General features: G+C 45.2%; 2 protein-coding genes across 6 annotated transcripts in view; one reads left to right on the forward strand and one right to left on the reverse strand.

Annotated features, from left to right (window-relative positions):
- The window catches only part of LOC128847484 (uncharacterized), a 36,586-nt gene that overhangs the window by 8,441 nt on the left and 3,297 nt on the right, over positions 1-24,848 (forward strand). For 4 of the 5 annotated variants that reach the window (XM_054046934.1, XM_054046935.1, XM_054046933.1 and 1 more), the window contains 14 exons: positions 2,094-2,201; positions 2,456-2,531; positions 3,524-3,680; positions 4,066-4,111; positions 6,853-6,911; positions 7,017-7,052; positions 8,620-8,672; positions 9,573-9,705; positions 10,077-10,273; positions 10,710-10,755; positions 10,888-10,953; positions 13,646-13,705; positions 15,098-15,180; positions 15,574-15,668. In XM_054046934.1, the coding sequence (XP_053902909.1) occupies positions 2,094-2,201; positions 2,456-2,531; positions 3,524-3,680; positions 4,066-4,111; positions 6,853-6,911; positions 7,017-7,052; positions 8,620-8,672; positions 9,573-9,705; positions 10,077-10,273; positions 10,710-10,755; positions 10,888-10,953; positions 13,646-13,705; positions 15,098-15,180; positions 15,574-15,668 (1,215 nt within the window). Of the gene's footprint in view, positions 1-2,093; positions 2,202-2,455; positions 2,532-3,523; positions 3,681-4,065; positions 4,112-6,852; positions 6,912-7,016; positions 7,053-8,619; positions 8,673-9,572; positions 9,706-10,076; positions 10,274-10,709; positions 10,756-10,887; positions 10,954-13,645; positions 13,706-15,097; positions 15,181-15,573; positions 15,669-17,098; positions 17,485-24,848 lie in introns of those variants that run through there. The other variant, XM_054046937.1, reaches the window with a different exon arrangement.
- Positions 18,731-20,654, reverse strand: LOC128847486 (histone H3.3A). Its single transcript, XM_054046939.1, has 4 exons — positions 20,555-20,654; positions 19,840-19,981; positions 19,556-19,709; positions 18,731-19,430 (listed from the first exon to the last, which is right to left on the reverse strand). Exons 2-4 carry the CDS (start codon positions 19,965-19,967, stop codon positions 19,302-19,304), a joined length of 411 nt encoding a protein of 136 aa, XP_053902914.1. The 5' UTR covers positions 19,968-19,981; positions 20,555-20,654; the 3' UTR covers positions 18,731-19,301.

The raw sequence follows: 24,848 nt of genomic DNA on the forward strand, positions 1-24,848 counted from the left end.
CACATGCACCCCCAACTCCTTGACCCTCACTTCCAGAGCCCTGCAGTCACTTCTGATCTGCTCACAGATGGGGTAGTTGTTAGAGGGCCGGATGATCCTTGGCAGTCCCTCCATAATGTGTCAGATATGGGCCCCTGGCAGGCAACATACCTCCTGGGATGCCATGTCAGGCTGACAGATGGGTGCCTCTGTCACCCTCAGAAGGGAACCACCAACCATCACTATCCTACATTTCCTCCTGGGAGTAGTGACTGTGATCCTCCCAGCCTTGGGGGTACAGAGCTTCTCCTCATCCACCTTTGGGGGTGATTCCTCATTGCTCATTGCCAGGGCAGCATAATGGTTCTTCATCACTGTGGTGGGTGGGTTGGGAGCAGGGGTGAAGCATTGCCTGCCGTCAGAAGTAACCAGCTGCCAGGTCTTCCCTGTGACAGAGCCATATCCTCTTCACCTAGGGGCATGACAGAAGTCCTCTCTAGCTGGACACAGCTTCCCCAGCCTTGGAGGTTTCCATATGAATACACTCAATGAATTCCTCGTGGGCACGGATGTGCCTCAGCCTAGCCACCTCCTCCTGTTGCTCTCCTACCTGCTTCCTGAGAGATTTCACCAGCAGGCACCTTTCATACTGGACCGTCTCCCCAGCCTGACTTTCTGTGAGTGGGAAATGCAGGCGACAGTTCCTACAAATCCACACCAGGATCTGGGTAGAGGCCTCTGAGGTTAGGTTCCCTGTCTGGATGCAGGTGGAGGAGACAGGAGCAACATTGGCATTGCTAAACATAGGGATTATATTACGACTCCCTCTCAAACTCCCCGGTTTGCTGCCCCTGTTCGCTAGCTTGTTATTATTTATACACCACCAGCAATGCGCCCCGTGCTTCACAGAACCAGTTTGAAAGCTGGCCTGAGGAACTGACCATGAAGAATAACTTGGGAGAGTATGGGGCAGACAGGTGTTACAGCAGCAGGAAGGAGATCCTTCTGCCTCAACCTGGGAGATCGCTGCTGCTGCCAAGCAGTGTTTGTAAGGAGACGAGGTTCTTAGTCCTCCTGACTTGCTCTTTATGGCAGAAGTGTAGGCTGTGGTCGAAAAGTGAGACTAGCTGTCAGGCTCCAGCTGGTTTCTAGCCATGTACTAGGAAGTAGGAGAGTGCTGCTGGCTTTAGAGAAACAGGGTGATAACGTGGCAGGAACCCAATAGAGAAAGTAAAACTGATCTTCAGCAGGGCAGCCATGTCCTGTCTCAGGCAGCGATCAGAGCTTCCCCTATTCCCTAAGACAAGTGCTAAGCCGTTTTCTTCTGTATGTTGTGCTCCACCTCTCCAGATGGTAACAGGGCTGACCATCAGCTGTGAGTGAGCTGATAGAAAGGGGACAATTGCAGTTTCCAACCAAGCTGCTGAAATGCCCACCTTCCTTATGGGTAGAAGGGAAGGGGGTGCTGGCTTTTGTACTCAGTTCTGCCAGGTGTCAAGTGCTCTCAAAAGCCATTGACCGTCAAGGAGAGTTGAGGGTCTTGACACATTTCAGTCTTGGGCCTTTTGTGCCTACTACAAAGGAAAGACTATGTGTGAATGCTTCACCTCATCAGTGCCCTTGATAGATATTGTCTAATCCTCCCTCTCCCTCTCCAGGGTGGTGAAGTGGTGCTATCCCCGCTTGTCTCTGTAGGGAAACTCAGCCGCAGGGGTTGTGACTTGCTCAGAGTCTCAGAGTGCTCTGTTAGCAGAGCTGGCATGAGAATTCTGGCAGTTCTGATGCCCAGCCCTGTGCTCTTTCCCTAGACCAAGTTACCTCTCATGAGCCAGGCCTGAAGCAAGGAGTGAGTTTGCTTTCCTCCTGGTATTTAACATTGATCTTATATCTCTGGGGGCTGAGCAAATGGTTTGACCATGTGACTTGAACTTGGTCTGTTCATGGACCTTCCTGCCAAATAGAACAACCTGATGGTAACAGACTGACTGCAGAGTTATTCCACAAGCTGTTGCTCTAGCTCTGGTTAAAAATACCAGCTCATCAAGACCAGTCCCACGAGAGGATGATGTGAACAGGTGCCCTCAGCATTCTGCTTGCCTCCCACTCTCTCACAGCGTGCATCCTCGCCATCAAGGAGGGGAGCAGCCCATGCACCGACGCCTCCCCGCACCTAGCCCCCTTCTGCGAGATCTTGGAAACGATCCTTCGAAAAGGAATTAAACGTGAGTGGCCACTTCTACTCCATGCATGCGGCAGGGGCTGGCGCGGGCCCGAAAGAGGGGGAGCAACACAGACTGGTGCAGGTGGTGCTTGTTAGTAAAGGACAAGCAGAGCCCAGGAGGCCTAGAACTACCTGGGGAGTCGTGTGTGTTGGTTAGGAGTGACTCCATGCCTTTGCAGAATCTCCAAGGGAAGTGCTCTCCTGGTCACCTGTCAGAGGGCCTTCCTAAAGGAGCTCCTCTTCTCTCTCCTTCAGAGCCGGTGCTGGGCTTCAAGAGACGAGATTATTGGCACTGGTTAGAGCAGCTTCCTCAGCAGGATACCTGCAATGGGTGAGTGGCCTTTGAATGACAATATCCTGGACAATCTTTTGGGTTCGTTGCATGAAAAAATGGGACGGAGTATGTGTTATTGTGGAGGAGGGGGGGATGACGTTAATGCAAGTCCTCCGTTTGCAGCCCTTTGCAGCCACCCCCCTTGAACAGGTGCACGTACACTAGTTAAAACTGGATTATCCGGAGCTCAACGCACAAAGAAAGGATTTTTGGATAAATAGCCTGGTTTTAAACTGGCTCAGGGCCTTCTTCCTGATCCAGCCAATGGACAGGACCCCTGGTCCCTGGAGAGCCCCAATCCTTGGGGAGAGGATGAAAGGTCTGGGCCTACTGAGGCCCCATAAGACTGGTTGCTTGTTCCAAGCTGAAACTGTGATGAACTTGAAACCCCTTGGGTGGGGTTTTAAAGGACTGTTTCTGCCAGAGCCCCCGTTAGAGTTGGGGTGATCTCTGGTAAGCTTATTAGCATGCGTGGAGGTTCTTTTATTGTTTTTCAAGATGTGTTCTCTGAAGCGCTTGTACCTTAAGAGCACAGGAGGCTTGCATCGGGAGAAATGCGTGGTAATTTATAACCGCAGCAATTACACTGTATGCCGGCTCTGGAGGGAAAGGAAGCAAAGGCCTTTTCAGGCAGACTGACTTTGCGGGTCAATTCACAGTATGATCAGGAAGCAGTGCAACTTGGAAATACACTGGTCAGAAGGGAGTGAGACACATGTCTCCACCCAGGAGAGGTGATGACCAGGGGAGCTGGAAACCTGAGAGTGGGTCCCCTTGCTGGACCCTACAGGGGGAATACAGGTGCAGTTGCCCTGAACTGTGACAGGTGCCATTACAGAAACTGGCACAATGACTTGCTCCTGGAAGAGAACCCTATTACAAGTGAGCGACCAAGACCCCTTTGGCAGATGACCAGAGCCTGGGAATGGGTCGTCACTTGTCGATGCTGTAAATGTTTCCTGCTACCTTTTCATATTTCTTCTTTATAGGGTGACCCCCTTGTCAATCATGGTAGAGAAAGCCAGTTCCTGTGAGAAGGTGCTGACAGCGCAGGGACGAGGGCGGTACTTCCTGCGCCTAGCTTTAAATCAGAAGTTACTAGCTACTGCCATTCAACAGCTGGCTCGGAATCCAAAACTGCTGGAGGTAGGAAGAGCTTTCAGCATGAAATATCTTTATGATGAGGGGCAGCCGGGAACTGGGTTTGGGTAAACTAAGAACTGATCCAAATCTTGGACCTAAGGAGAAAGCTTTTTTTTTTTTTGCTTGAACCTCTGTATTTTATAATTCCAGCCTGGCCAAAAATTGAACAGGCTCCAGAGGATTCAGATAAAAATCCAGGCTTTTGGGTGCCAAGCTAAAACCACCTTCTAGAACAAATTTGGGGTCATTCATTTGTGTGTGTGCCATGGATGCAATTTAAAGTGTAGAATTTTAGATGGTTTTGTGGCCATGTTGTTCAGTTGATGGTGTGCAACTAAATCGTGTGTATCTGTGTGTGTGTGTTTGTTTTTAAATTTTTTAATTTCAGTGTTACGATCCTCTGGTCTCAGTGCTGGGAAATGAAGATTTCATGGGTAAGGTTGAGACTTCCTCCAAAATTCAGTAATGTCATTTAAAAAAACCCAACAACACACAAATTGGTTGAGATGTAGGTCTAAAAATATTTCCCCCCATTTATGAAGCGAAGATGACTGAAAGCCAGGGTATGCAATTTTGTATTCTGGAAAACCTCCAGTTTGTTTATAATTCCTGGATTTACTATAGCTTCCATCCTGCGCTTCTTATTCATACAATTCCTAAGGAGTTGTATCTGAGTAAGGACGCTGTGATGGAACCATTTCAAGGGATGACATGAGATTATTATTTTGAAGTCAGGATGAAATTAATCCCTGGTGTTACTCCGTAGACTTCAGCAGAGTTTACACCAGAGGATGAATTTGACCTTCATCACTAAGAAATAACCTTTGGCGATGAATGATTATAAGAAAACTCTGTTCCCTAACAGGGACAGAAAAGAAGGATGGGCTGGGACTCCAAGAGCTGGGTTAAATTCCTGGCTCTGCCACAGAATTCCTTAATGACCTTGGGCAAGTCACACGATCTCTCTGTTCCTCAGTTTCCCATCTGTAAAATATGGATCCTAATACCTCCTTTCTTCTACCCTGGTCTATTTAGCTGCAAACTAAACTAGGGTGAAGACAACACAATCAGCTGAGATCTCTAAGCACTACTGTAATACAGGAAAAAAATCAGCCTCCTTTTAGTCAGACCCAAAACTTTGGCCTTGTGAGGGTGTTTTTATTTTAAGTTTTACCAAACCTAAAATGAATAGAAATAACACTTTAAAAAAAAAAAAGCCAATGAAACAATTCTTGTTTGGATCTAAATCTCCCCCCACAGCATTTGCAGCCCAGGTGTCACAACCCAGTGCTAGAGCAGCGAGCGAAGCTAAGGTCTGTTTTATTGTCTAGGCGGAAGGAAGTGGTAAAATCTAAGTAAGCAGTCTCGGTGCTGGGGAGGTACATTAGACATTTATCATTCAGTTTGAATCAATCACAAGGTGGTGTTAGGGATCTGAGATGGGAATGTTAAATAGGATGATTTGTAACTGGAGTGTTTCTTTAAGTAAACTGCAAAAGTCTGATGTCGTATAGGTAACTCTTAGCAGCCTAAACCCTACTGGTCCCAGGTGAGGATGTCAGAACTGAACACTTTTCCAGCTATTATGAAAGGCTGGAATGCTGTGTGTCTCCATCAGCAGCTATTCTCCCAAGAGTACCGGGACAGGGAGAAAGCCTTTTCTTTTGATTATGATAAATAAGTGGTGGTAAAACTGTCCCTAGATTGCTTTTAAATCACTTAGGACTTCTAGTTGAAGTCTAAGTCACATGGAGGGATAGCTCAATGGTTTGAGCATTGGCCTGCTAAACCCAGGGTTGTGAGTTCAATCCTTGAGGGGGCCACTTAGGGATCTGGGGCAAAATCAGTACTTGGTCCTGATAGTGAAGGCAGGGGGCTGGACTCGATGACCTTTCAAGGTCCCTTCCAGTTCTAGGAGATGGGATATCTCCATTAATTTTAATTTATATAATTGCACGGTTAGCATTGGAGAGGAAGGATGGACTGGAGATTAAAACACAGAAGTGGAAGAAAGTTACCTGCTAGTCGTGGTTTCTATGATTCAAAGCCTGTTGAAGTCAATGGAAAGATGCTCATTGACTTCAATGGGCTTTGGATTGAGGCCCATGTAGAGTGACCAGATGTCCTGGTTTTATAGGGACAGTCCCGATATTTGGGGCTTTGTCTTATATAGGCACCTATTGCTCCCCCCACCCCCGTCCCGATTTTTCACATTTGCTGTCTGGTCACACATAGGCCCACGTGTATTGCATTTGTACTCCAGATGGGTGTCTGGACTAGGTTTTGAGGATATTTTGCACAAGTGTCCCACTAGTGCGGTTCCACCAGTGGTAGCAATGCAGCGGGGGCTGTTATAGACAAGGCTCTGACGGGATGTTCTTGCAAAAAAACCCTGGCGTTAACAAGGCCTTAGAATCCTGGCCCTGGCCAGTAGCAAAGTGGATAGGGGGTGAAAAACCAACATTCCGTAAGTGAAGGTCTAAAAGCCCTGCTAACCAGCTGGCCGATGCCTGTCTCTCCACGGGCCAGTTTGCTCATGGAGCCATCCCTTTCCCTGTCCAGAGTGCTTCTTGGTCAGCTGTTTTTCTGTAGCTGAGTTAGAATTCTATTTCGTGCCATGAGGTTAGTTTGTCTGCTGTGTGGTTTTGGTCAGAGTTCTGTGACTGTGTGACATAGCACGCAGGTCCTACAGTGCAGACCTGGAGAGAGCTGGGGTCTTTTCCTGGCTCTGTCACAGCCTTGCTGTGTGAACTTAACCATGATCCTGCAATGGACTCAGTCTGGTTGGACCCCGTGACCAAGTCACTTTGCCTTTTTGTTTTCCCTTCTCTAAAATGGGGATAATAATCCCTGTTTCACAGGCTGCCATGAGGTTTAATCCATTGAGGTTTGTAAAGTGCTTTGAGATCCTTGGATGTAAGGCACTGGAGAAGTGCAAAATATTGTTGGTATGTACAGTTGGGCAAGTATTGTTATTCTGAATACAGTATGACCCTGAGGATCTAAAAGTCCCTGTTGTCCAAATTGGGGGGTATGTCCTCTATTGTCTGCTACTGACGTGGAAAATCTCTTCTGATCTGGACCTCTGCAGTGTCCCTGGGACATGGGGATAAGCCAGTGTGCAGCTGGTGAGGAGTCTGGCAGTAATGTTGGCTCTTGGTCCCCCCTCTTACAGAGCCGTTCCTCTCACTGATGCTGGTGGTGTCAGAGATGAATTTCTCCCTGGATCTGCAGGTACGGTAATAAATTGGTCTAGGCAGCAGCTTTGTGTGTCTAACATAACTGTGTGCAGAGGTCTTCGTCTCCTTACTTGACACAGTTGCTCTGCTTTGTCTGCAGAATTCCAGTTTCTTGGATGAAAGTTGGCTGCTGCCGGTAAGACTCTGCTTCTCCTTCTGATGCGGGATCCAAGATTTTATTCTTCCTCCTTCCATCTGCTGGGTGGCCCCTTGCTGATTAGCTGGATCATAAACACAGAACATTGTTAGACTTCAAGAGACACTGCCAGGTTGAAAATCATTGGGCTAGATGGTGCAAATCGGCATAGCTCCATTGAAGCCAATGAAGTGCCATCTGTTTACATGGGCTGAAGATCTAGCCCATTATGTGATTCCTTAAAATAGGTCCTGAACCAGCAAACACTTACTCCCCTGATTCACTTTACTCCCTTGGGTCCCAGGGACCACTCCTGCTAGTAAAGTGAAGCAGGTAAGTAGTGTTTACAGGACTGGGGCTAAGTTACTAATATCGCAGGTATCTAAAATTGGAGGAATTTTTAAAATCTAAGTCCCTATTATTACTGCTGCTCTTGTACATCTTGCATTTCTCTGGGTTCAGACAATGAAAATAGGCTGGTCAGTTTCACTCAGTTCCATTTTTCTGGCTTTCTTGTGCTAGGAGGTTGCAAATCTGCAGGGAAGTGTTAATTTCTTTTAAAATTATCCCCTCCCCCTTTCCACTGGATTTTCAAAATCTTAGAAATAGTTCTGTTGGTCTTCATTCATTTATTTTATATTTTTATATATGTTTATGTTTATATATATATATATATATATATATATATATATATATATATATATATATATATATATAATATATATAAAAACAAAGATCTGGGATGGAATTCAGGTTGCACCGAAGCCAAATGCAAAACTCCCATTGACTTTCATAGGCCCAGGATTTCACCCATGGTGCCTGCCCCTAAAAGGCTTACAACTGAATGGACTGCATTTCAGGTTGCCTGTGTCCCTTTAATTAACGTGGCATGATGGGAAGTGTTTCTCGGGGGGGAAATACAAGGTTTGTGTGTGTGTCCTGCAGACTAATTCTGCCTTGGCCCTGCCTAAATCCCAGGTTAGATACCCGCAGTGAATGACCGTGTGTCAGTGAGGTCAGAAAGCTGCCTGCCCAGAAGGAGATGGCTCCAGGGCTTAGTAATGGGACAGGGAACCTGTGGCTCCACTGTCCAAAGGTCGTTACAACATGGCAACCTAAGAAGTATGGGGATGGGTGGCCAGCCCTGGCCTCCGTCCAGTGTCTAGCAGGCCGGAGTCTGTCTCAAAAAGCACCACCACAGTCACCGCTCTGATTGGCAGTTTCAGCAGAGAGGCTGAAGACTGAACAAACTTTGGCTGATCATCTTAGGCGGGCGTTTAGCAGACTCTGGAAAGACATGGCGGTGGGTGCTCGAGGTTGGGTTGGAGGCCCATGGGTGGGGCTCTAAGGGGGCACGCTCACTGCTGCTGCATGTCTTCTGTGGATAAATGGATGACCTCAGACTCCAGAGGTCTCAGGCTGGCGTCTCTCAGAGCAATTCCCCCAAATGTAAATGGAGCAAACGCTAATGGGGGCAAAATGCCCCCCTCCTTGCCAAGGCTGAAGGGCGCTGGAGAGGGGATTCTTGTGCTCCCTGAAGGCTGTCCTGACAGATGCTGTGTTCTAGGTGTGCATGACCTATGAGACTGTACCCTGCAGAGAACTGGGGATGGTGCTCAGGTGAGAGACCAGCTTTCCTCCTCCCTTCCCCTACTGTTCAGCAGCCTCCCGTCCGCATTGCAGTGGGTGCTGCTGGGATCTATGGACTTATCATAGAATCGTAGGACTGGAAGGGACCTCAAGAGGTCATCTAATCCAGGCCCCTGCACTCGTAGCAGGACTAATTATTTAGACCATTCCTGACAGGTGTTTGTCTAACCTGTTCTTAAAAATCTCCAATTATGGAGATTCCACAACCTCCCTAGGCAATTTATTCCAGTGCTTAACCACCCTGACAGTTAGAAAGTTTTTCCTAATGTCCAACCTAAACCTCCCTTGCTGCAATTTAAGCCCATTGTTTCTTGTCCTACCCTCAGAGGTTAAGAAGAACAATTTTTCTTCCTCCTCCTTGTAACAACCTTTTACATACTTGAAAACTGTTATGTCCCCTCTCAATCTTCTCTTTTCCAGACTAAACAAACCCAATTTTTTAATCTTCCCTCATAGGTCATGTTTTCTAGACCTTTAATAATTTTTGTTGCTCTTCTCTGGACTCTCTCCAATGGCCGTGGCCTGGGCCATGTCCCTGATTAGATGCCAACCTGACCCGGGCTGAAAGTGCTCCCAAGGCAGGGCGCATGCCCCATGCCAAAACCAGAGCAAGGGGAAGGATGACTTGAACGGCAAGCTTGCACCCGTTACACCCCAAAACCCCAAATGCCAATGGACTCTGCGAGCAGCTGCCTTGTTCTCCAGTGAGCAAAAGGGCTGTAACTGGCTGGACCCACCTCCGGTTTGGGCCAAGGGATGTAGAGCCACATTAGTTCTTCTTCTGGCCCGAGGAATCCTGCATCCCCAGCTGCTTAGGATGTTTTCATCCGGACCTTCCAACTGAACTCTGTGTCTCGGCTCTGCCATCAGGTACTTGGACGGTCGGATCTTCGTCATCGAGGTGCTTCCCGAGAGCCAGGCAGAGGTGGATGAGGTGGTGCTGGCTGGAGACGTCATTGACGAGATCAGTGGCTTTTCCCTGAGAAATGCACGCAACGGACAGGTGGGGGGAAGCACGCTGGGTCAGACGAACTCCCGCCTTCAGAAGCTGATGTGCCGCCCCCCTCTCCTGGGATCCTGTCTCAAGTGAAAGCCTCACTGGTGTGTGGGGCAGGGGTGGGAGTTGCAGAGGGATGAGGTGTCTGGCCGTGGGATGGGTACAGAACAATTTCCCTGATCTCAGCGAGCAGGAAGGGGAAGAACGATGTGTTGGCAGCTTGTGGCTGGATCCCAAGGGCGGGGCCGGGTTGTTCCATTGTTAACAGCTATTGAGAGTACACACAGCTACACCACAGAAAGCAGGGAGGGGATTGGCATGGGATGATCCAAGCCCCCTGCCCTCAATGGGTGCCCTGGCTCTCTCCTCTCCTTCAGGCAGGGACTGTGCTGCAGAAGCTGAAGGGCAAGCCCCTGAGCTTCCGCATGATCCGGTGGAAGTGGCACGACGGAGGGATGTACAAGCCACTGCTGCCCTACCTGAACGTGCTGAGGGAGAAGGTCCCCAGCTTCCAGCTCCAACAGGAGCACAGACACAAAGAGGAGAAGGAGGAGCGGTGCCTGCAGGGGGGCAGGTAGGGCTTGCTGGAACTGAGGAGTGCGCGTCGGTAGGGGCGACATGATTCCACGTGCCCAGCATTGGGTTAGCCCCCCCTGAGCTTGGGAAATGAAGCCAAGCCGGGATGGGGAAGGGAGTAGAGGTCTCTGTTACATATGTGGGGCTGGGCAGCGCACTGCAGTGTGTGCTCCGGAGCAGTCCTCCGCATCCAACACACACTAGGCAGCTGCTCTTTTGCGCTGAAGCGTATGCTCCACGCCTAAGGATTGTGGAGATCCTTAAGATTGGTATCAGTATTGTGACTCATCTAGAATCTCAACCGTAAAGCAGCCAGCATCATTCCGTTCTGGGCATGAGTGGGTTTGGTGCAAGCTTTAAGTTGTGCCATAGCAAGACATCTTAGAGGAGCTATGCATGGACTCCCAGTCCTAATTCTGTTTCTTCCTCCCCAGGCTACTGTACAACCTGCGGTACCTGGGCCAGGCCAATGTTGGAAAGGTACCGTTGTGATTCTGATGGATTGTAGAGTGTGTGTGTGTGTGTGTGTGTGCAGGGGGTCTTGTTTCCACTGACTTTCATTTAACATACTCATTATTTTATTTCCCCCACCCCACCCTGATCTGTTTTCAGTACGGTGGCAAAGAGGTGCTGGACGAAGGCATACCCAAGGTGTTAGAGCAGCACCTGTGCCCACAGGTGAGTTCCTAGCTGTGACTTTGCAGGAAGGATGGACTGGCGGCTGGCATCGCTCCAGGGCAGAGATGAGGTGGTTTGGGGTGCCGGCGCCATTCTAGACTTCTCAGCTCTTTCGGTTTCTTTTTGGTTTAATCTTAACGCTGAATTTCTTCGGCTTCTAAGAGCTTGGGGGTTTATTTGTTTAATAAGCACAGCTTCCCCGACACTCTCACCCCTTCCTCCAGTCTGATTTCTTTGTTTGGGAATTTCCTTACTTTTTAATTCCCAAAAAATCCTCCCTGGGTCCTTAGAAGTGAGGGTGTGTATGGCAGGATGAAAACAACTAACACAGCTACCACTCTGAAACCTGTAGCAGGGCAGGCATTCTCTGCTCCCTGGGGCCTCCTGCCTGGGGCCTTCAGAGTAGAAAAATGGGGCATGGAAGAACAGGACAGGGGTTCTTCACTGCCTGGGAACAACCTCCCTCCCTGCTGACCCCCAGCTCTTCATCTGTCTGACAAACCCAGGGTCTCCTCTTCAAACTCTCCTCCCCGCTCATTCCTCTATGGTAGCAAACCAGACCTGTCTAGTCTCTGGTGTTCAGATGCAAATTTTAAAGGCCCAGCATGGTGATTCCACTATACAGGATAATGCAACTAACTTGTCTAGCCTGTCTGTGGTCCATAAGGGTTAACCCCTCTTCAGGAAATCACTTATCCATGGGTTTTAAATCCCATTAAAGTCACTAGAATTTAATCATGTGCTGCTTCAGGGCTTTCCTGAATTGGGGCCTGAGATTGTGATGTAATTTTCCTCTGGAAAATGCCCTTTCAATTTAAAACTTCCCCATTCACAGGAACTAAAGAGCTGCAGACTCCTGTGAAGTTCAATGTTTTTGAAATTTTCGGCTCTGCTAAGAACAGGTGGACTAAAAAAAGCATTAGGCACTGGAGAAAACTCTAAGCCACAATGAATTTTTGATTTGGTAGCATAAACACTTCCTGCACTCTCCAGATTCTAAGGAAAAATCCTTCTCCTACCCTGCTTTAAGCATTTCAATTTGCAAACAAATGGGTCAGAGCCTGAGACATAAGCCCTCAGTGAAATGGATGGAGTTGAACAGGCTGGCTAGAACTGCTCACTGTGACATAATACCGAGTGCAAAGAATGCTCAGGGCTTGGGGGAAAAAGACGTGCTCTACCCTGCAGAGTTATAATGTAAGAGCCTAACTCTGGCACTCTCACGCCAGCTGAATAGTACCATACTCACTGAATAGGCATAATATACACCTCCAAGTTCACCAGCAAACCCTGGGAAGACAAGACTGGTCATTTCTGATCAGATTTAAGGTGATGAAACAAGCGGAACCCGTTCTCCTTTAACAAAATGTCAGGCCTTCTGTAGACCTCACAAAGAAGCAAAATAAAGGCACAGACCAGACATTGTTTTCCCTCTTCAGGACACTTTTAATATTCTTGTACTGGATCCATTCCTGCCTTATGTAAGCTCCACAGGGAGAGATTTTTGTTGTTTGTCTGGCATTCTGACCAGTTGTAAAGTGCGGCGTCCACCTTGTGGTGCTAGAGAAGTGCTGAAGAGTAATTCTATGATTAAGTTGGCACAGAACAGACAGGTTTAGGTTCGGAGCGTGTGTGGGGGAGGATGTGGCTGGCAAAAGGAGAGAGACATAATCTAAATGAGAATCAGCCCCAGCTGGGTTTACAATTACGCTTCAGTCATTCAAGCTTGGTGTTTGTCTACTATGAATACTGGTAGATTAACGTTGGCATTGAAGTTGGCTGAGCTAGGTTTTTGATGTTGTCACCACACCTCAGTAAGATAAATGTAGGATGGTCCCATCTCTGCCAGTGCTGTTCGCCCACTCTGGTTCCAGATTCAACCAGCCGGGCTGTATATTTAACAAGCCACCAGTAGGGATTTAATGTATAGAAGGATCTTTGCAACCAAAGAATAGAAAACATTTAAAATAGGGAATCTGAGGATTTAAATCCTCAATCAGTTATCTACATTTCTGGGCTTGATTGACCAATGCCCTGAACCTTGCGTAGATGTTTGTGAAGTAGGTTTAAAACACTACCGTTCTAGAATAGCTGTGATTGATGCCCACGATGCACTGGTATAAAGGATTTTACAAGATGGAGGGCAACAGTGAATCAGGTCCTGTGAGCTCCGAAGAGGAGAACACAAGCGGAGTATTGCATAACTCCTCCTCCGCACACAGCTCTGCCTGTCTTGACCTGAAATATCCTCTGCTGGTTCCCATCCTTTATTCCTCCTGAGCAGAGATCTGACAATCAAACTCAATTATGTGGCAATTTTGCGATCCTGTCAAATCACCACCAGAGGTTAGACGGAGAATATCACTGGGGTTATTTTCACTCACGACCACACCTCATTTGCTGCACCAACCAGCCCTTGTGATCTGTGGATTTTGCCACCAGCGGAAGAAGGCTTCCTGAAAAATTGGGCTTCCATATGATTTACTTTCAGAGTAGCAGCCGTGTTAGTCTGTATCCGTAAAAAGAACAGGAGTACTTGTGGCACCTTAGAGACTAACAAATTTGTTAGTCTCTAAGGTGCCACAAGTACTCCTGTTCTTCATATGATTTACATTACTCCTGGTTAAGCGCTCTCTTGCTATTACCTTTCTCTAAAATAAATCTTAAAAGTTGGTTTTGTTTATTTAATCAGGAAGTTTTATTTGACGTGAAAGAAACTGAAGTCTTCATACAAGAGAAAACCTCTTCCAAGGTGAGAAAGGGATCTCTTCAAGTTTAGTTGAAACATTCTAGCATGTTAGAATATAGATATTCAGGCCTTCCTATAAAGCCTGTACTTTAAGAACTTAGGTGTATTTTTATCAGTTAGCTAGTTACAGGGGTATAAAAACAAAATCACGGTCTGCCTGTGGACGGGCCTTCTCTCCCTAGGATAGTCTGAGGCCTTGTTCTTAGGCTAAGGCCTTTGGCTAAGCAGCAGGGGCAGCCATAAGCTAGGAAGCGAACGGTCACATCCTCACATCCCAAACCAGTCACGCTGAAATGAGATGGTATTGGGCTGTTAGGAAGACAATCCTGTCTTGATAGTGCCCATCACCACCAGATAAAGAAACAGATCTTAAGATGGTTAAAGAAAACTTAGTTCGATAGCATCCTGTCTGTCAAGAAATCACTTATCATTGGTTGTGAACCCCTCATTTCTATATTGTTTTATCTTTATGGCCCCCACTTTTTTATTGTTAATCTGTCTGGTTCTCTAATTGTTTCTGTCTGCTGTACAATTAATTTTGCTAGGTGTAAGTTAATTAGGGTAGTGGGATATAATTGGTTAGAGAATTATGTTACAATATGTTAGGATTGGTTAGTTAAATTTCAGGAAAATGATTGGTTAAGGTATAGCTGAGAATATTGCTATATAAACTGGGGTCAAACAGGAAGTGGGGGGAAGGGAAATTGCAATCATGCTTGCTGGGGGGGGGGAACGGGAATGGAGAACAGGGCTCTGCAGCGTCAAAGCTGGGAAGGGGGACATGGGGTAAACGCTCTACGGCGTCAAAGCTGGGAAGGGGGACACGGGGTAAACGCTCTATGGCGTCAAAGCTGGGAAGGGGGACGGGGTAAATGCTCTACGGCATCAGAGCTGGGAACAGAACAGACTCTATCAGCGTATAGAGATAAGCCTGACTGGTGTGAAGGGCTTCGGAATATGCTTGCTTGGAAACTAACCCCAATAAATATCGCAGTCTGCACTTCGGACTTCTGGTCTTTTGCTGCTTGCTGTCTGCGTGACAAGAACCAGGGAAGTGCGAGGGTGAAGTGAAAGCCCTCTAACATGGCACATTAGTGATGTTTAAATACCGATGTGTGTCCTCTCACTTTCCTTAGCATGGTTTTGCTTTTGTGTGTTTTTAGCTTGTAGAAAGTGCACTGACCTTTGTGTGTACACAGCAGTGTCAAAATGTGAAACTATTTTGTGTCTCTTATGCATGGCAACAGCAGCTCTGACTTCATTCTACATTTCCCTTTGCAGCAATTTATTTAACGCCGGACTAATTCAGTGAACAAACGGCAGGCTTCAGCGATTGAATCCTGAACTGTCAGCTTTGTTGCTAATCAAATCTCTCTCTTGACTGTTACACCGTAGGTTCTGTTCCAATACCCCTATCCAGAGATCTCCTGTGTGGGTCGCCGTCTGGACAGCAACAATCTTTTTGCCTTTTGCGTTGCGTAAGTGTTGATTGTGGGATAAACCTAGTCCGGTTTTGGGATCATGACTTTATCAATTACTTTTTCATGCATAGTCTTAAAACCATTATTAAGTTAGACTTAGAAAACATGTGTACTCTTTTGGAGAAACTTTGAAAGATCCGGAGATTGGATTTTGCTTGCTTGCCCCTCATGTGCCAGTCAGTAAATGAAAAAGGGGGCTAACAGCACAGGGTCCAATAGATGTGTGCCATTGCTGTATGTGTACATGGAGCATCAGCCTTACTGTTACAGATGCACCAGATGTTGAGATGAGGTCCCTCTATGGTACTTCCTGTACCTGGACACCATTTTAAACCCCTTTATGAATTACTAGACTTATTTTTGTCTATTGATAGGAATTTTCTTATTCAGGGTTTCACCAGGGACCCCTGAACACAGTACCTTTGACTGTCTGGTGTTTGAATCAAATTCTGAGAATGAATGTGAAGAAATTATCAAGAGAATTGGTAAGCAAACATTTTACTGTTTATTAGAGTAAAAAGGTGGAAATTCTTTGTGTTCCACCACATTCTGCCACATGCAAGTACTGACTTCAACTTTGTGTGAGGTACTAGCACATGTAGGTAAAAAGAAATGTTTTAATGTGATCTTCTAAAGGTTGTGCTTAAATCCCACTGAAGTTGATAGAACATGTCTGTAAATTAAAGCTATGTATGTACTTTAGTGCTTTCCTGAATTGAGGCCTGAGATTGTGAAGTAATTCTTCTCTGGAAAATGCCCTTTCAGTTTAACTGCCCCAATCACAAGATCTAATGAGCTGCACCCATGTGTGAAGTTAGGTGTTCTGGACACTGTCCCTGCTGAGAACAGGTGGGCTAAAAAAGCATAAGGCATTGGGAAAGATGTAAATCACAAGTAACTTTTTACTTCCACTCTTTTTTGTGATGTCTAATTAGCATAGTAGGTAAATTCTAGTGATTCTTATAATACTGTAGCTAATTTATTTACCACATACCCAAGTTTCAGTATCTCCACTCAGTGAATGGAGTTAGTGTTGTTTTAGGGAGCTAATATTTAAATATACTTTTCCAAGTAGGACTGAATCAAGCTGTGGGAAGTTCCATTGCTTGCAAGACTTGGGTTTTATTTACCCAGGTATCTAAAGGTGGGTCTACACAGCAAAAAACGCAGGAGTCCTCCAAGCCCAGGTCAACTTATTTGGGCTTGCAGCCTGGGGCTAAAAACAGCAGTGTACACTTTTGGGCTAGGGCTGGAACCCTGGGCTCTGACACTCAGCAAGAATCTCAGAGCCTGGGATCCAGCCTGAAGCCGGATGTTGACGCTATTTTTAGCTCTGGGGTGTGAGCCGAAGTCAGTTGACCAGGGCTCTGAGACTCACTGCTGTGGGTCTTTTTTTTTTTTTTTTTTGCTGTATAAACACCCCCAAAAGGTACTTATTGGGCAACACCCCTGTGTGAGGTAGGGCAATGCATTTATTGCCATTTTACAGCAGGGGAACTGAAGCAGAGGCTAAGCAACTTGCCCCAAAGTCACACAGGAAGTCTGTGCTAGAGCAGGGATTGAACCTGGATCGCCCAAGTCCTAGTGCCCTAACCACCGGACCATCCTTCATAATAAAATGTGTCAAGATAGTGGTATCCTGTTTGCTTAACTTTCTACATTTAAGATGTTTTCAAGTGATTTACATAATTCAATGCTCTTGTTAGTCTTGTATTACCCTGTAGTATTTGGACACTTATCTTGGTGTTGAGAGTATCTAAGATTTGGGGAAAAATAATGTTCTACATAATTATAAAGGTGTTACTGCTATGACATTGTCCCAAATTAATCATTCTGTAAAGGGGAAAGAGGGTGCTGGAGCCACCCTTAAAGAATTTGCAGAAGAGTAACTGGTAATAAGTGCTTGTTCCCTCAGCTGCTGGATTTAAACACACTGAATGGTTTGTCTGATGAGAAGGGGGAGTGATGGCTCTAGCTCTGAGCATTCTCCAGGCACTCCAGTGACCCACATGTGGAGCCCTGGTGACAATTCCATCCTATTTTCAAATGCTGACCTTGACAAGGGATTAAGAGGCTGTCTTCACTTGTAATATGAACTGAATTTCGGATTTTATTTTTAAAGTGTCAGAATTTTGGAAGGAAGTGTTTCAAATGCAGTCTGTTCTAAGGTATCAGTCTGAAGGCCAAGGCTAACTTACTGCCCAGTCTCAACATAAGCTGTTTATTAAAAAAAAAAAACAATGCCCCTGGAGTTTCACTAAAAGCTTTTAAATTTCTGTGGAATAAAACATGGGAATAACATAGCTGTTCCCAGTGTCAATTTTTCCATGCTTGACTTTAGTATGGATGCAAGTGCTTGTATAACAGCCAAAGGAAAAAAAAAAAAAACCTGACCTCCTTCCCCACAGCAAGTTGGGCAGGACAGCAATTTCAGTGTTAAGAGCAGCACTGTAGCTTGTGATATGTTAACACCTTTTCTGTATCTTTAAATTAGAAGTGAAATTAAGTTGTGGCTGCTACCACTAGCAAGTGCTCAAAGATGTATTACAGGTTTTGTTTTTTAAACAGTAAAATGTTTTAGAATTTCAACTAAGTTTGCTCCCCCTCCACCTCTGTTCCAGGAAGGGGGGGGGGGGGGGGGGGGGAAGTAGCTCAACCCTGCACCACTTTTATGAGCAAGGCTTTTCTTTCTTCTGCTTTCTGATGGAAAGTTGAAAGCAGGGAAGTTGTTTAAGAACAATTGTTCCAGAGAGAGAGAGGGGGGGGGGGGGGGGAAGTATTAAAAGTGAAACAAGAAGTTGAGATGGGGGAATTTTACTCCATCTAGAACTTGCTCACAACCTGTAACTTAAGTTAAATAGTTGGGAGGAAAAGTCAAAATTTTCAAAAGCACCTAAAATTTCATTGACTGTCAAGTCAGGAGGCTCCTCCTAAATTAAACACCTCAGTGTCCAGCTGAGATCTCCCCCATGCTTGTTGTGCCTAAACTGAAGAACTCCAAGGAAGATACATAAAGAAAATTGAAGTGACTCCAAAATGAATTAAGTTAAAGACCATTCTCTTCTGAACCACTAATATCAATAGTCTAATGGCCATAACTTAATGAGACTAAATCAACCTATTAAAGCCTTAACCTTTTCTGTAGCTTGTTTGAGGTGCTTTGGTTTTGGGGAAGAGATTAATGTATACCAATGCACCTTGAAGGTACAGGTAGCTTAAGGCCTTCTCCCCCTCAAGAAAACACACCACACACACACCACATTGTGCCACTGTGATTTAAGGAGTGGGACCAAGCTCTACCTTCCAGCCTAGACAAGACCAATTACTAATTTAAAACATGAGCAGCCAGAGGACAAAAGCTCAAGTTTTCCCTAGTTCAGGTCACTTGTAAAGTAGTTATACAAGAAACACAACAAATTAGGGGAAGCACATTCTCAAGTATTACACTACCTCTCCATTGGGCAAAAGAATATTAACTCTCCCTTCAAAAATTTTATCCAGCTTGCTATTTAACTCCAGGGACACACCAATGACAGGACACCTCACATGTGAATGTAAAACATTTAATTTAAAAATGTTGACACTACAATATATAAAATAGCTATTATAAATGCACATAGTGTATTCTATAGCTGCCAGGTTTACGTTTTTAGGAAACTGTAAGTTACACTGTGGTTAAGACTTGTAGTTTCACCCTCTGAAAGTCCACATTCTATCACAGTGATGTATGGTCAGACTTAACAGCCCCAATTGTTAAACACTTGGATCAAGTCATAACCAGTTTTATTGCAAAAGGACCCTGTACACATTTATATCAATTCTAGTACCTTACAATTTTAGCTACCCAACAAGTCATTAACATACAGAAACATGCATGAGAAGCAAGAAAGATCACCCATCCCTTCTGCATATTAGCAACTTGTCACTCTTGAGCAACAAGGCTCACATCACTGAGGTTTATGTGAACAGTCACTTTTAGCATTCATCCTGAGTGAAAGATGGAATGACTTAAGTACAAATGCAACATATTATAAACAATTTCTTACAAAAAAAGTCACAAATTAAAACCAAAGTATTTTACAGAATTTACTACAAAACACCATAAAAACTGCTTCCACTTAAGCTCTCTCCCCCCGTATCCTGCGAGCCAGCTGGATGTCTTTGGGCATGATAGTGACTCTCTTGGCATGGATGGCACACAGGTTTGTGTCTTCAAACAGACCCACCAGATATGCTTCACTAGCCTCCTGTTTTAAAAAAAAAAAAAAAAAAAAAACCACAAGAGTGTTAGAAACCTTCAGAAAACACTTGCTCCCCCCAGCTTCTTAAGTTATCATAAGAAGCAGCAGAGAGATCACTAGTAGTACAATACCTGCAGTGCACCAATGGCTGCACTCTGGAACCTCAAGTCTGTTTTGAAGTCTTGGGCAATTTCCCTTACCAACCTCTGGAAGGGAAGCTTACGGATTAACAGCTCTGTCGACTTCTGATAACGACGAATCTCACGAAGGGCTACAGTACCAGGCCTAGAAGGAACAAGAAGAAAAGACTTCAGTCCTCGAGGCTCTCTCAACACGTTGTTCCAGCTCCAAGTCTAGGGTTGCAGGATATTCTCAGACAGACTTGTCACCGCCTCAGCAAGGTTCCCTGCCTTACCTGTAGCGATGAGGTTTCTTGACTCCACCAGTAGAGGGAGCGCTTTTCCTAGCCGCTTTAGTGGCCAGCTGTTTACGGGGAGCTTTGCCACCAGTGGATTTACGGGCAGTCTGCTTTGTACGGGCCATTTTTCCTCACTTACCTAGAAGAGAAAGAGGCAGGTGTGACACAGGAAAGCCCCAGCCCCACGATTAAACCTCCTCCCTTGGTCAATACAACCCACCCCCACACGCTCTGTGCTCCCCAGCATGGAGAGCACAGGAAACCATCCCCCTTCTTCCGCCCCACGCAGAGGCGTGGGCAAATCGCTGCCAGCCCCAGGCAGCAGATGTCCGTGGGCTGCCTCCCCTCCCCCGCGCGGCAGGCAGGCAGCCAGCGGCCTCCCCTGGGAGGAGGAGGAGTCACGGCTCCCCCGCCCCGTGGCCTTTCTTCTCGGAGGGAAGAGTTGAGTCACGGCCGCCTCCCTCTGCCTGCGGCCGGCCGGCGAGTCCCGGGCGGCGGGTGCCGCGGAGCAGGGGAAGCCGGGATGGCCACCTCAGGCAGGCCCGCTCTGAGCGGACAAGGGAGCGCGCTTCTTCCGGGCCGAAGCCGGTCAGGCACGGTCCCGCGCGGGTCTCGTCCGACGCCACCAGGAGCTGCGCTCAGCGGTGCCGGTGGGCCCATCCTGTTGTCCCCACGGCAGCCGCTCGCTGCCCGGCGCGGAACAGCCACTCACCGCCTGTCCGAGGATCCGCCGGCTGCTGCTATAATCCACTCAACGTACGAGACACAACCCAACCAACAACCCCCCTCACTGTGCCCTCCCGCTCCGAGAACCCGCTTTTTATAGCGGGGGCGGCAGGTTCCGTGCTGACCTCATAATACCTGGAAACGGCGCACCTCCCCATTGGCTGGGGCTTCCGCCGGCGCCGTGCCGTCACAGGACACAAAGGCGGTGCACCGTTTACTCAGCGCTGATTGGATGCAAGCCTGGCTGCTGATTGGATGTTAAAGTAGCACGCCGATTGGCTACTGGGATGCAAGACTGAGCCAATCAGAACTATCTCTGGGTTTGTTGTTCTGATTGGACGAAATGGAACATGCTTTGGATCCTACTCTTTGTTGCAAAGCTCCACAATGGAAAGGCAATAGGAAGGCAGCGTGCATGAATGTCCTAAGCGCAGCTGGGAGGACAGCTGTAGGACAGGGGACTCGATAGAAGCATGCTGGTAGGGGCAGAGAGTAGGTTTTATTAATGTCCCTTATAAAAATGTATGTTAACAAAAATGCAGTTAATCTTACCTTTTAAATAATAACCATTATTAATAGTGAATTAACTTCATTTTCTAAAGCATTGTTCAGGCACAAAACACTAATTAGTAAACTTTATTTTCTATAATGTCTTTCATACTCTTATGTACCAATATATGCAATCTGTGACAAATTCAGGGATGTTTGTGGATTAAAATATTTTAATTCCACTGAAATACACTGAATTTGTTTTTTAAAGACAAAGCAGGGAATATTATAAATGCTTGGCTAAAAATAAGGATGGTCCTTTCTAAATGGGGACAGTCTGGGTAGGTAAATTCATTAAAAAATAAAGCAAAACAATTAGTAATGTAATAAATTTGATCTTTACAACACATTTCATATACCAAGGCCTGATCTTGCATACTTCATGCGTAAAGTTAAAACATTGGGCTTCATGGAGTTCACTGCAGGATCAGGGCCTTGTGTGCTTGAGATTTTTATACACAACACACTAATTTCATTAAGATTATTTTTGTCTTTCATACACAAATCTATTCATAATGTTTATTTTATACAACAGATACATAGCTATACATACTGAAAAATAAAGTTAAATAAGAAATATATAATATCTGTGTATTTATATATCTCCACAACATGGATGCCCCTCATATCTAAAACCATACAAATAAAACCTGATTTATAGTTATATAATAATAATTCAGCTATATAAAGGAAGAAATTTAGGCCCCAAATCTATAAATACATGTGGACTTAACTTGAAGCACATAAGCAGTGCCACTCAAGTCAATAGGTGCAATCCAGAACCCTGCAGATCCTGCTGGTCCCATAGGACCCGCTAGCATAATAATGGGAATGGGTAAAATGCACTTTATTGAGGGCAGGATTGAGTGGGCAAAAAAACCCAGACTGTGGTAATTTGCAGGAAAATACTTTAAAACTTTTTATACTTAAATTTAAGTGAGGGACAGAGATTTGGTGTCTACTATAACAGAGGTTAAAGTACATTTTACATGGTTTAAGCAAGATTTGTTTTATTCTTTTAGTGGTAAAAATTGTCTGAATTTCATTTATATATAGAATATACTGACTTTTTATTTTATTTTAGTAACTTGCGGGAATCTGTCTCTCTTGCGGGATTTGCAGGATCTAAGGTTTTCGTTGGTGGGAGCGAGATAAAAACACAAGAAAAAATGTGGGAGCGGGTGGAAGTGGGTATTGCGGGGCGGGGTGGGAGCAGAATTTAAAAAATAGTCCCACACAAGATTCTAGTGCAATCTTGACCCTACTGGAGTCAATAGCAGTTTGATCATTGACTTCAGTTGGACCAGGAGTTTACCAGTAAAACTGTTCATATGCTTAAAATTAAGCTTATTTATAAGTATTTGCAAGATTGAGGCCCTAGCACTTACAACTCACTCATCCTCCACTTCTTACTGATGCAAAACTCCCATCTTCAACTTCAGCATGTATACAAACATTAACAAAGATATCAATATAACATTTGTACAAAATTGGAGAGGAAGAAAAAAACCAAAATATTAATATATCATAACTGGGGAAACTTCTGAAAAATTCATAGAAAATAAATCAGTAATATGTAAGTCTTCATCAGCACCACATTTCAAAAATTTCAATTTTCTTCTTGTGAGCAGCATTAGCATCCCACGATCCACATCCATATAGCCTATGAAAAAAGTTACGCTTTTCACCAGTTGCACCTTTGTATATTTCAAGATGCCATGTATTTTCCACACTCTCTTAAGGGAAGCCATAGCTAAGTGAGCCATCTTTAGTCTTCTTCAGATTTCTTTGGAACAGCCTCCTTGGTTGGATATATATGATACCAAATAATTCAATAATCTACTGCTTCTACAGCTGGTCTGTTAATTGTGATGTCTGCTTACATTCTGTTGTTGTTTGTTGTGTCAAAGTATGTGCAATTTGTTTTTGTTACATTCATGAATAGTCCATATTTCTCACAAAACTGTTTTTGTGAGAAATATGGACTATTTCTCACAAAACTCCAGCATTTGTTGCATTGCATTGATGGTTGTAGTAAAGAGAGTTGTGTCATCAGCATATGTGAGTTTGGTTAAGAGGTGACCTCCAATGGAAATCCCAGCTCCTTCCACTTTGTAAAAATCTTCAAGACTTGTCTCATAATAAATTCTGCATATATGGTAAAGAGGGTTGGGGACAAAATACAGCCTTGTCTCTCACCCTGCTCAGGGGAAAACCGCTTACTGCTGTTCACACCTGTTGTTGGTGGTAGATACTTGCACTGAGTTTAGTCAGATTGGATCTGCAGGCTTGCTAATATCCTCCAAAGGTGGTCATGTCAGATAGTATCAAACACTTGGGATAGTCAGTGAATCATATGATCAGTGGGTGACTGTACTCTCTGCATTTTTCAGTGATTTGATGGATATTTGCAATTTGGTCAGGTGTGTCTCAGCACTTTCTGAAACCAGCTTGTGGTGGTAGTTCTGCGGCTAGACTTCTTTTCATGCAATCCTGGATTATGTAGAACAAAACTTTGCTTGTGTGCACTATCAGGGAGATGAGATGATAGTTACTACCCTCTGTTATTTTTCCCTTCTCTGGCAAGGTCAGAAAAATTCTCTTCATCCAGTTGTCCAGCCAATTTCTAGTCATCCATACATCATCACAAATTTACCACATAAAATCAGTATTGCTTTCGCCAATTGCTTTTAACAGTTCTTTGGGCACGTTATCTACCACTCCCCTGGTCCTTTCCCAGGCTTTAATTTCATAATGGCACGCACCATGTCCTCTCACAGGATTAGTGGCTCAAAGACACCAGCATGACACAAACTTATATACTTTGGTCACGTTAGGCATAGAGATGGAAATAAACTTGAGAAAGTTATTATGGAAGGGATAGGGGAGGGTCATCGTAGTCAGGGACAACCAGTGAGGAGATGGATGGATGGTTTGTGGCAGATCACTAGTGGTTGAGTACTCAAAGTTAACAATGGATCATGAAGGCTTCTGAAAATTCTGCTATGATGTCACCGATATTCAGACATAAATAAATTTATTTATGTACTTACTTTGTATGTAAGTAAGATTGTGTCTGTTTTGAAATGTAACCATCTCAAGGATTATGGAACCATTTCATTACATTTTTAACAACTGATAGGCTAAATCGTGCAATCCTTACTTCAATGGGAATTTGAATAGGATAAACAGGATCAGGCCCAAAATGCCTCACATGGACTATGGCATTGTTTTCAAATGTACTATACATAGGGCATAAACTGAACACCTAAAACTGCCTGCTCTATATTGATTCTTGATCACATCTGTATGTCCTGAAAACTGAAATAAAGAATTATATATTAAAATAGATATTACACAAGGTTTAGCACCCTCCCAAAAGCACATCTTGGGATTCACAGATTAAAAACATGAAAGGCAGAACCAGTACCGCACAGAACGTTCAGAAAGAGCTCTTTCTAAACATCTAACATAGCCCCACCACTTCATTACCGTCATCCCCATACACTACAGAAGAAATAAATAAGCCCCTTATGGTCACACAAAGTGGAAAAGCTGCTGGCAAGGATAGCATTTATCCCAAATTCCTCAAGGGACGAGCATGGTTGGCAGACCAATTCAAACTCATAAATTAATGGAGAGGTGTGACAGAGTGCTGAGGCCTGACAGATGAGTCAGTACTCTGATCACTGTAGCCTCAATTAATTTCCCCAGTGACAGCTGATTGAGGA

The sequence above is a fragment of the Malaclemys terrapin genome, chromosome 13, assembly GCF_027887155.1.
Source record: "Malaclemys terrapin pileata isolate rMalTer1 chromosome 13, rMalTer1.hap1, whole genome shotgun sequence".
Classification (NCBI taxonomy): Eukaryota; Metazoa; Chordata; order Testudines; family Emydidae; genus Malaclemys; species Malaclemys terrapin.

Coding starts and splice junctions, on each gene's coding strand:
- LOC128847486 (XM_054046939.1), bottom strand. CDS start 19,967: ATGGCCCGTACAAAGCAGACTGCCCGTAAATCCACTGGTGGCAAAGCT. Junction 19,710..19,839: donor AAGAAACCTCATCGCTACAG/GTAAGGCAGGGA, acceptor TGTTCCTTCTAG/GCCTGGTACTGTAGCCCTTC. Junction 19,431..19,555: donor CAGCCATTGGTGCACTGCAG/GTATTGTACTAC, acceptor TTTTTAAAACAG/GAGGCTAGTGAAGCATATCT.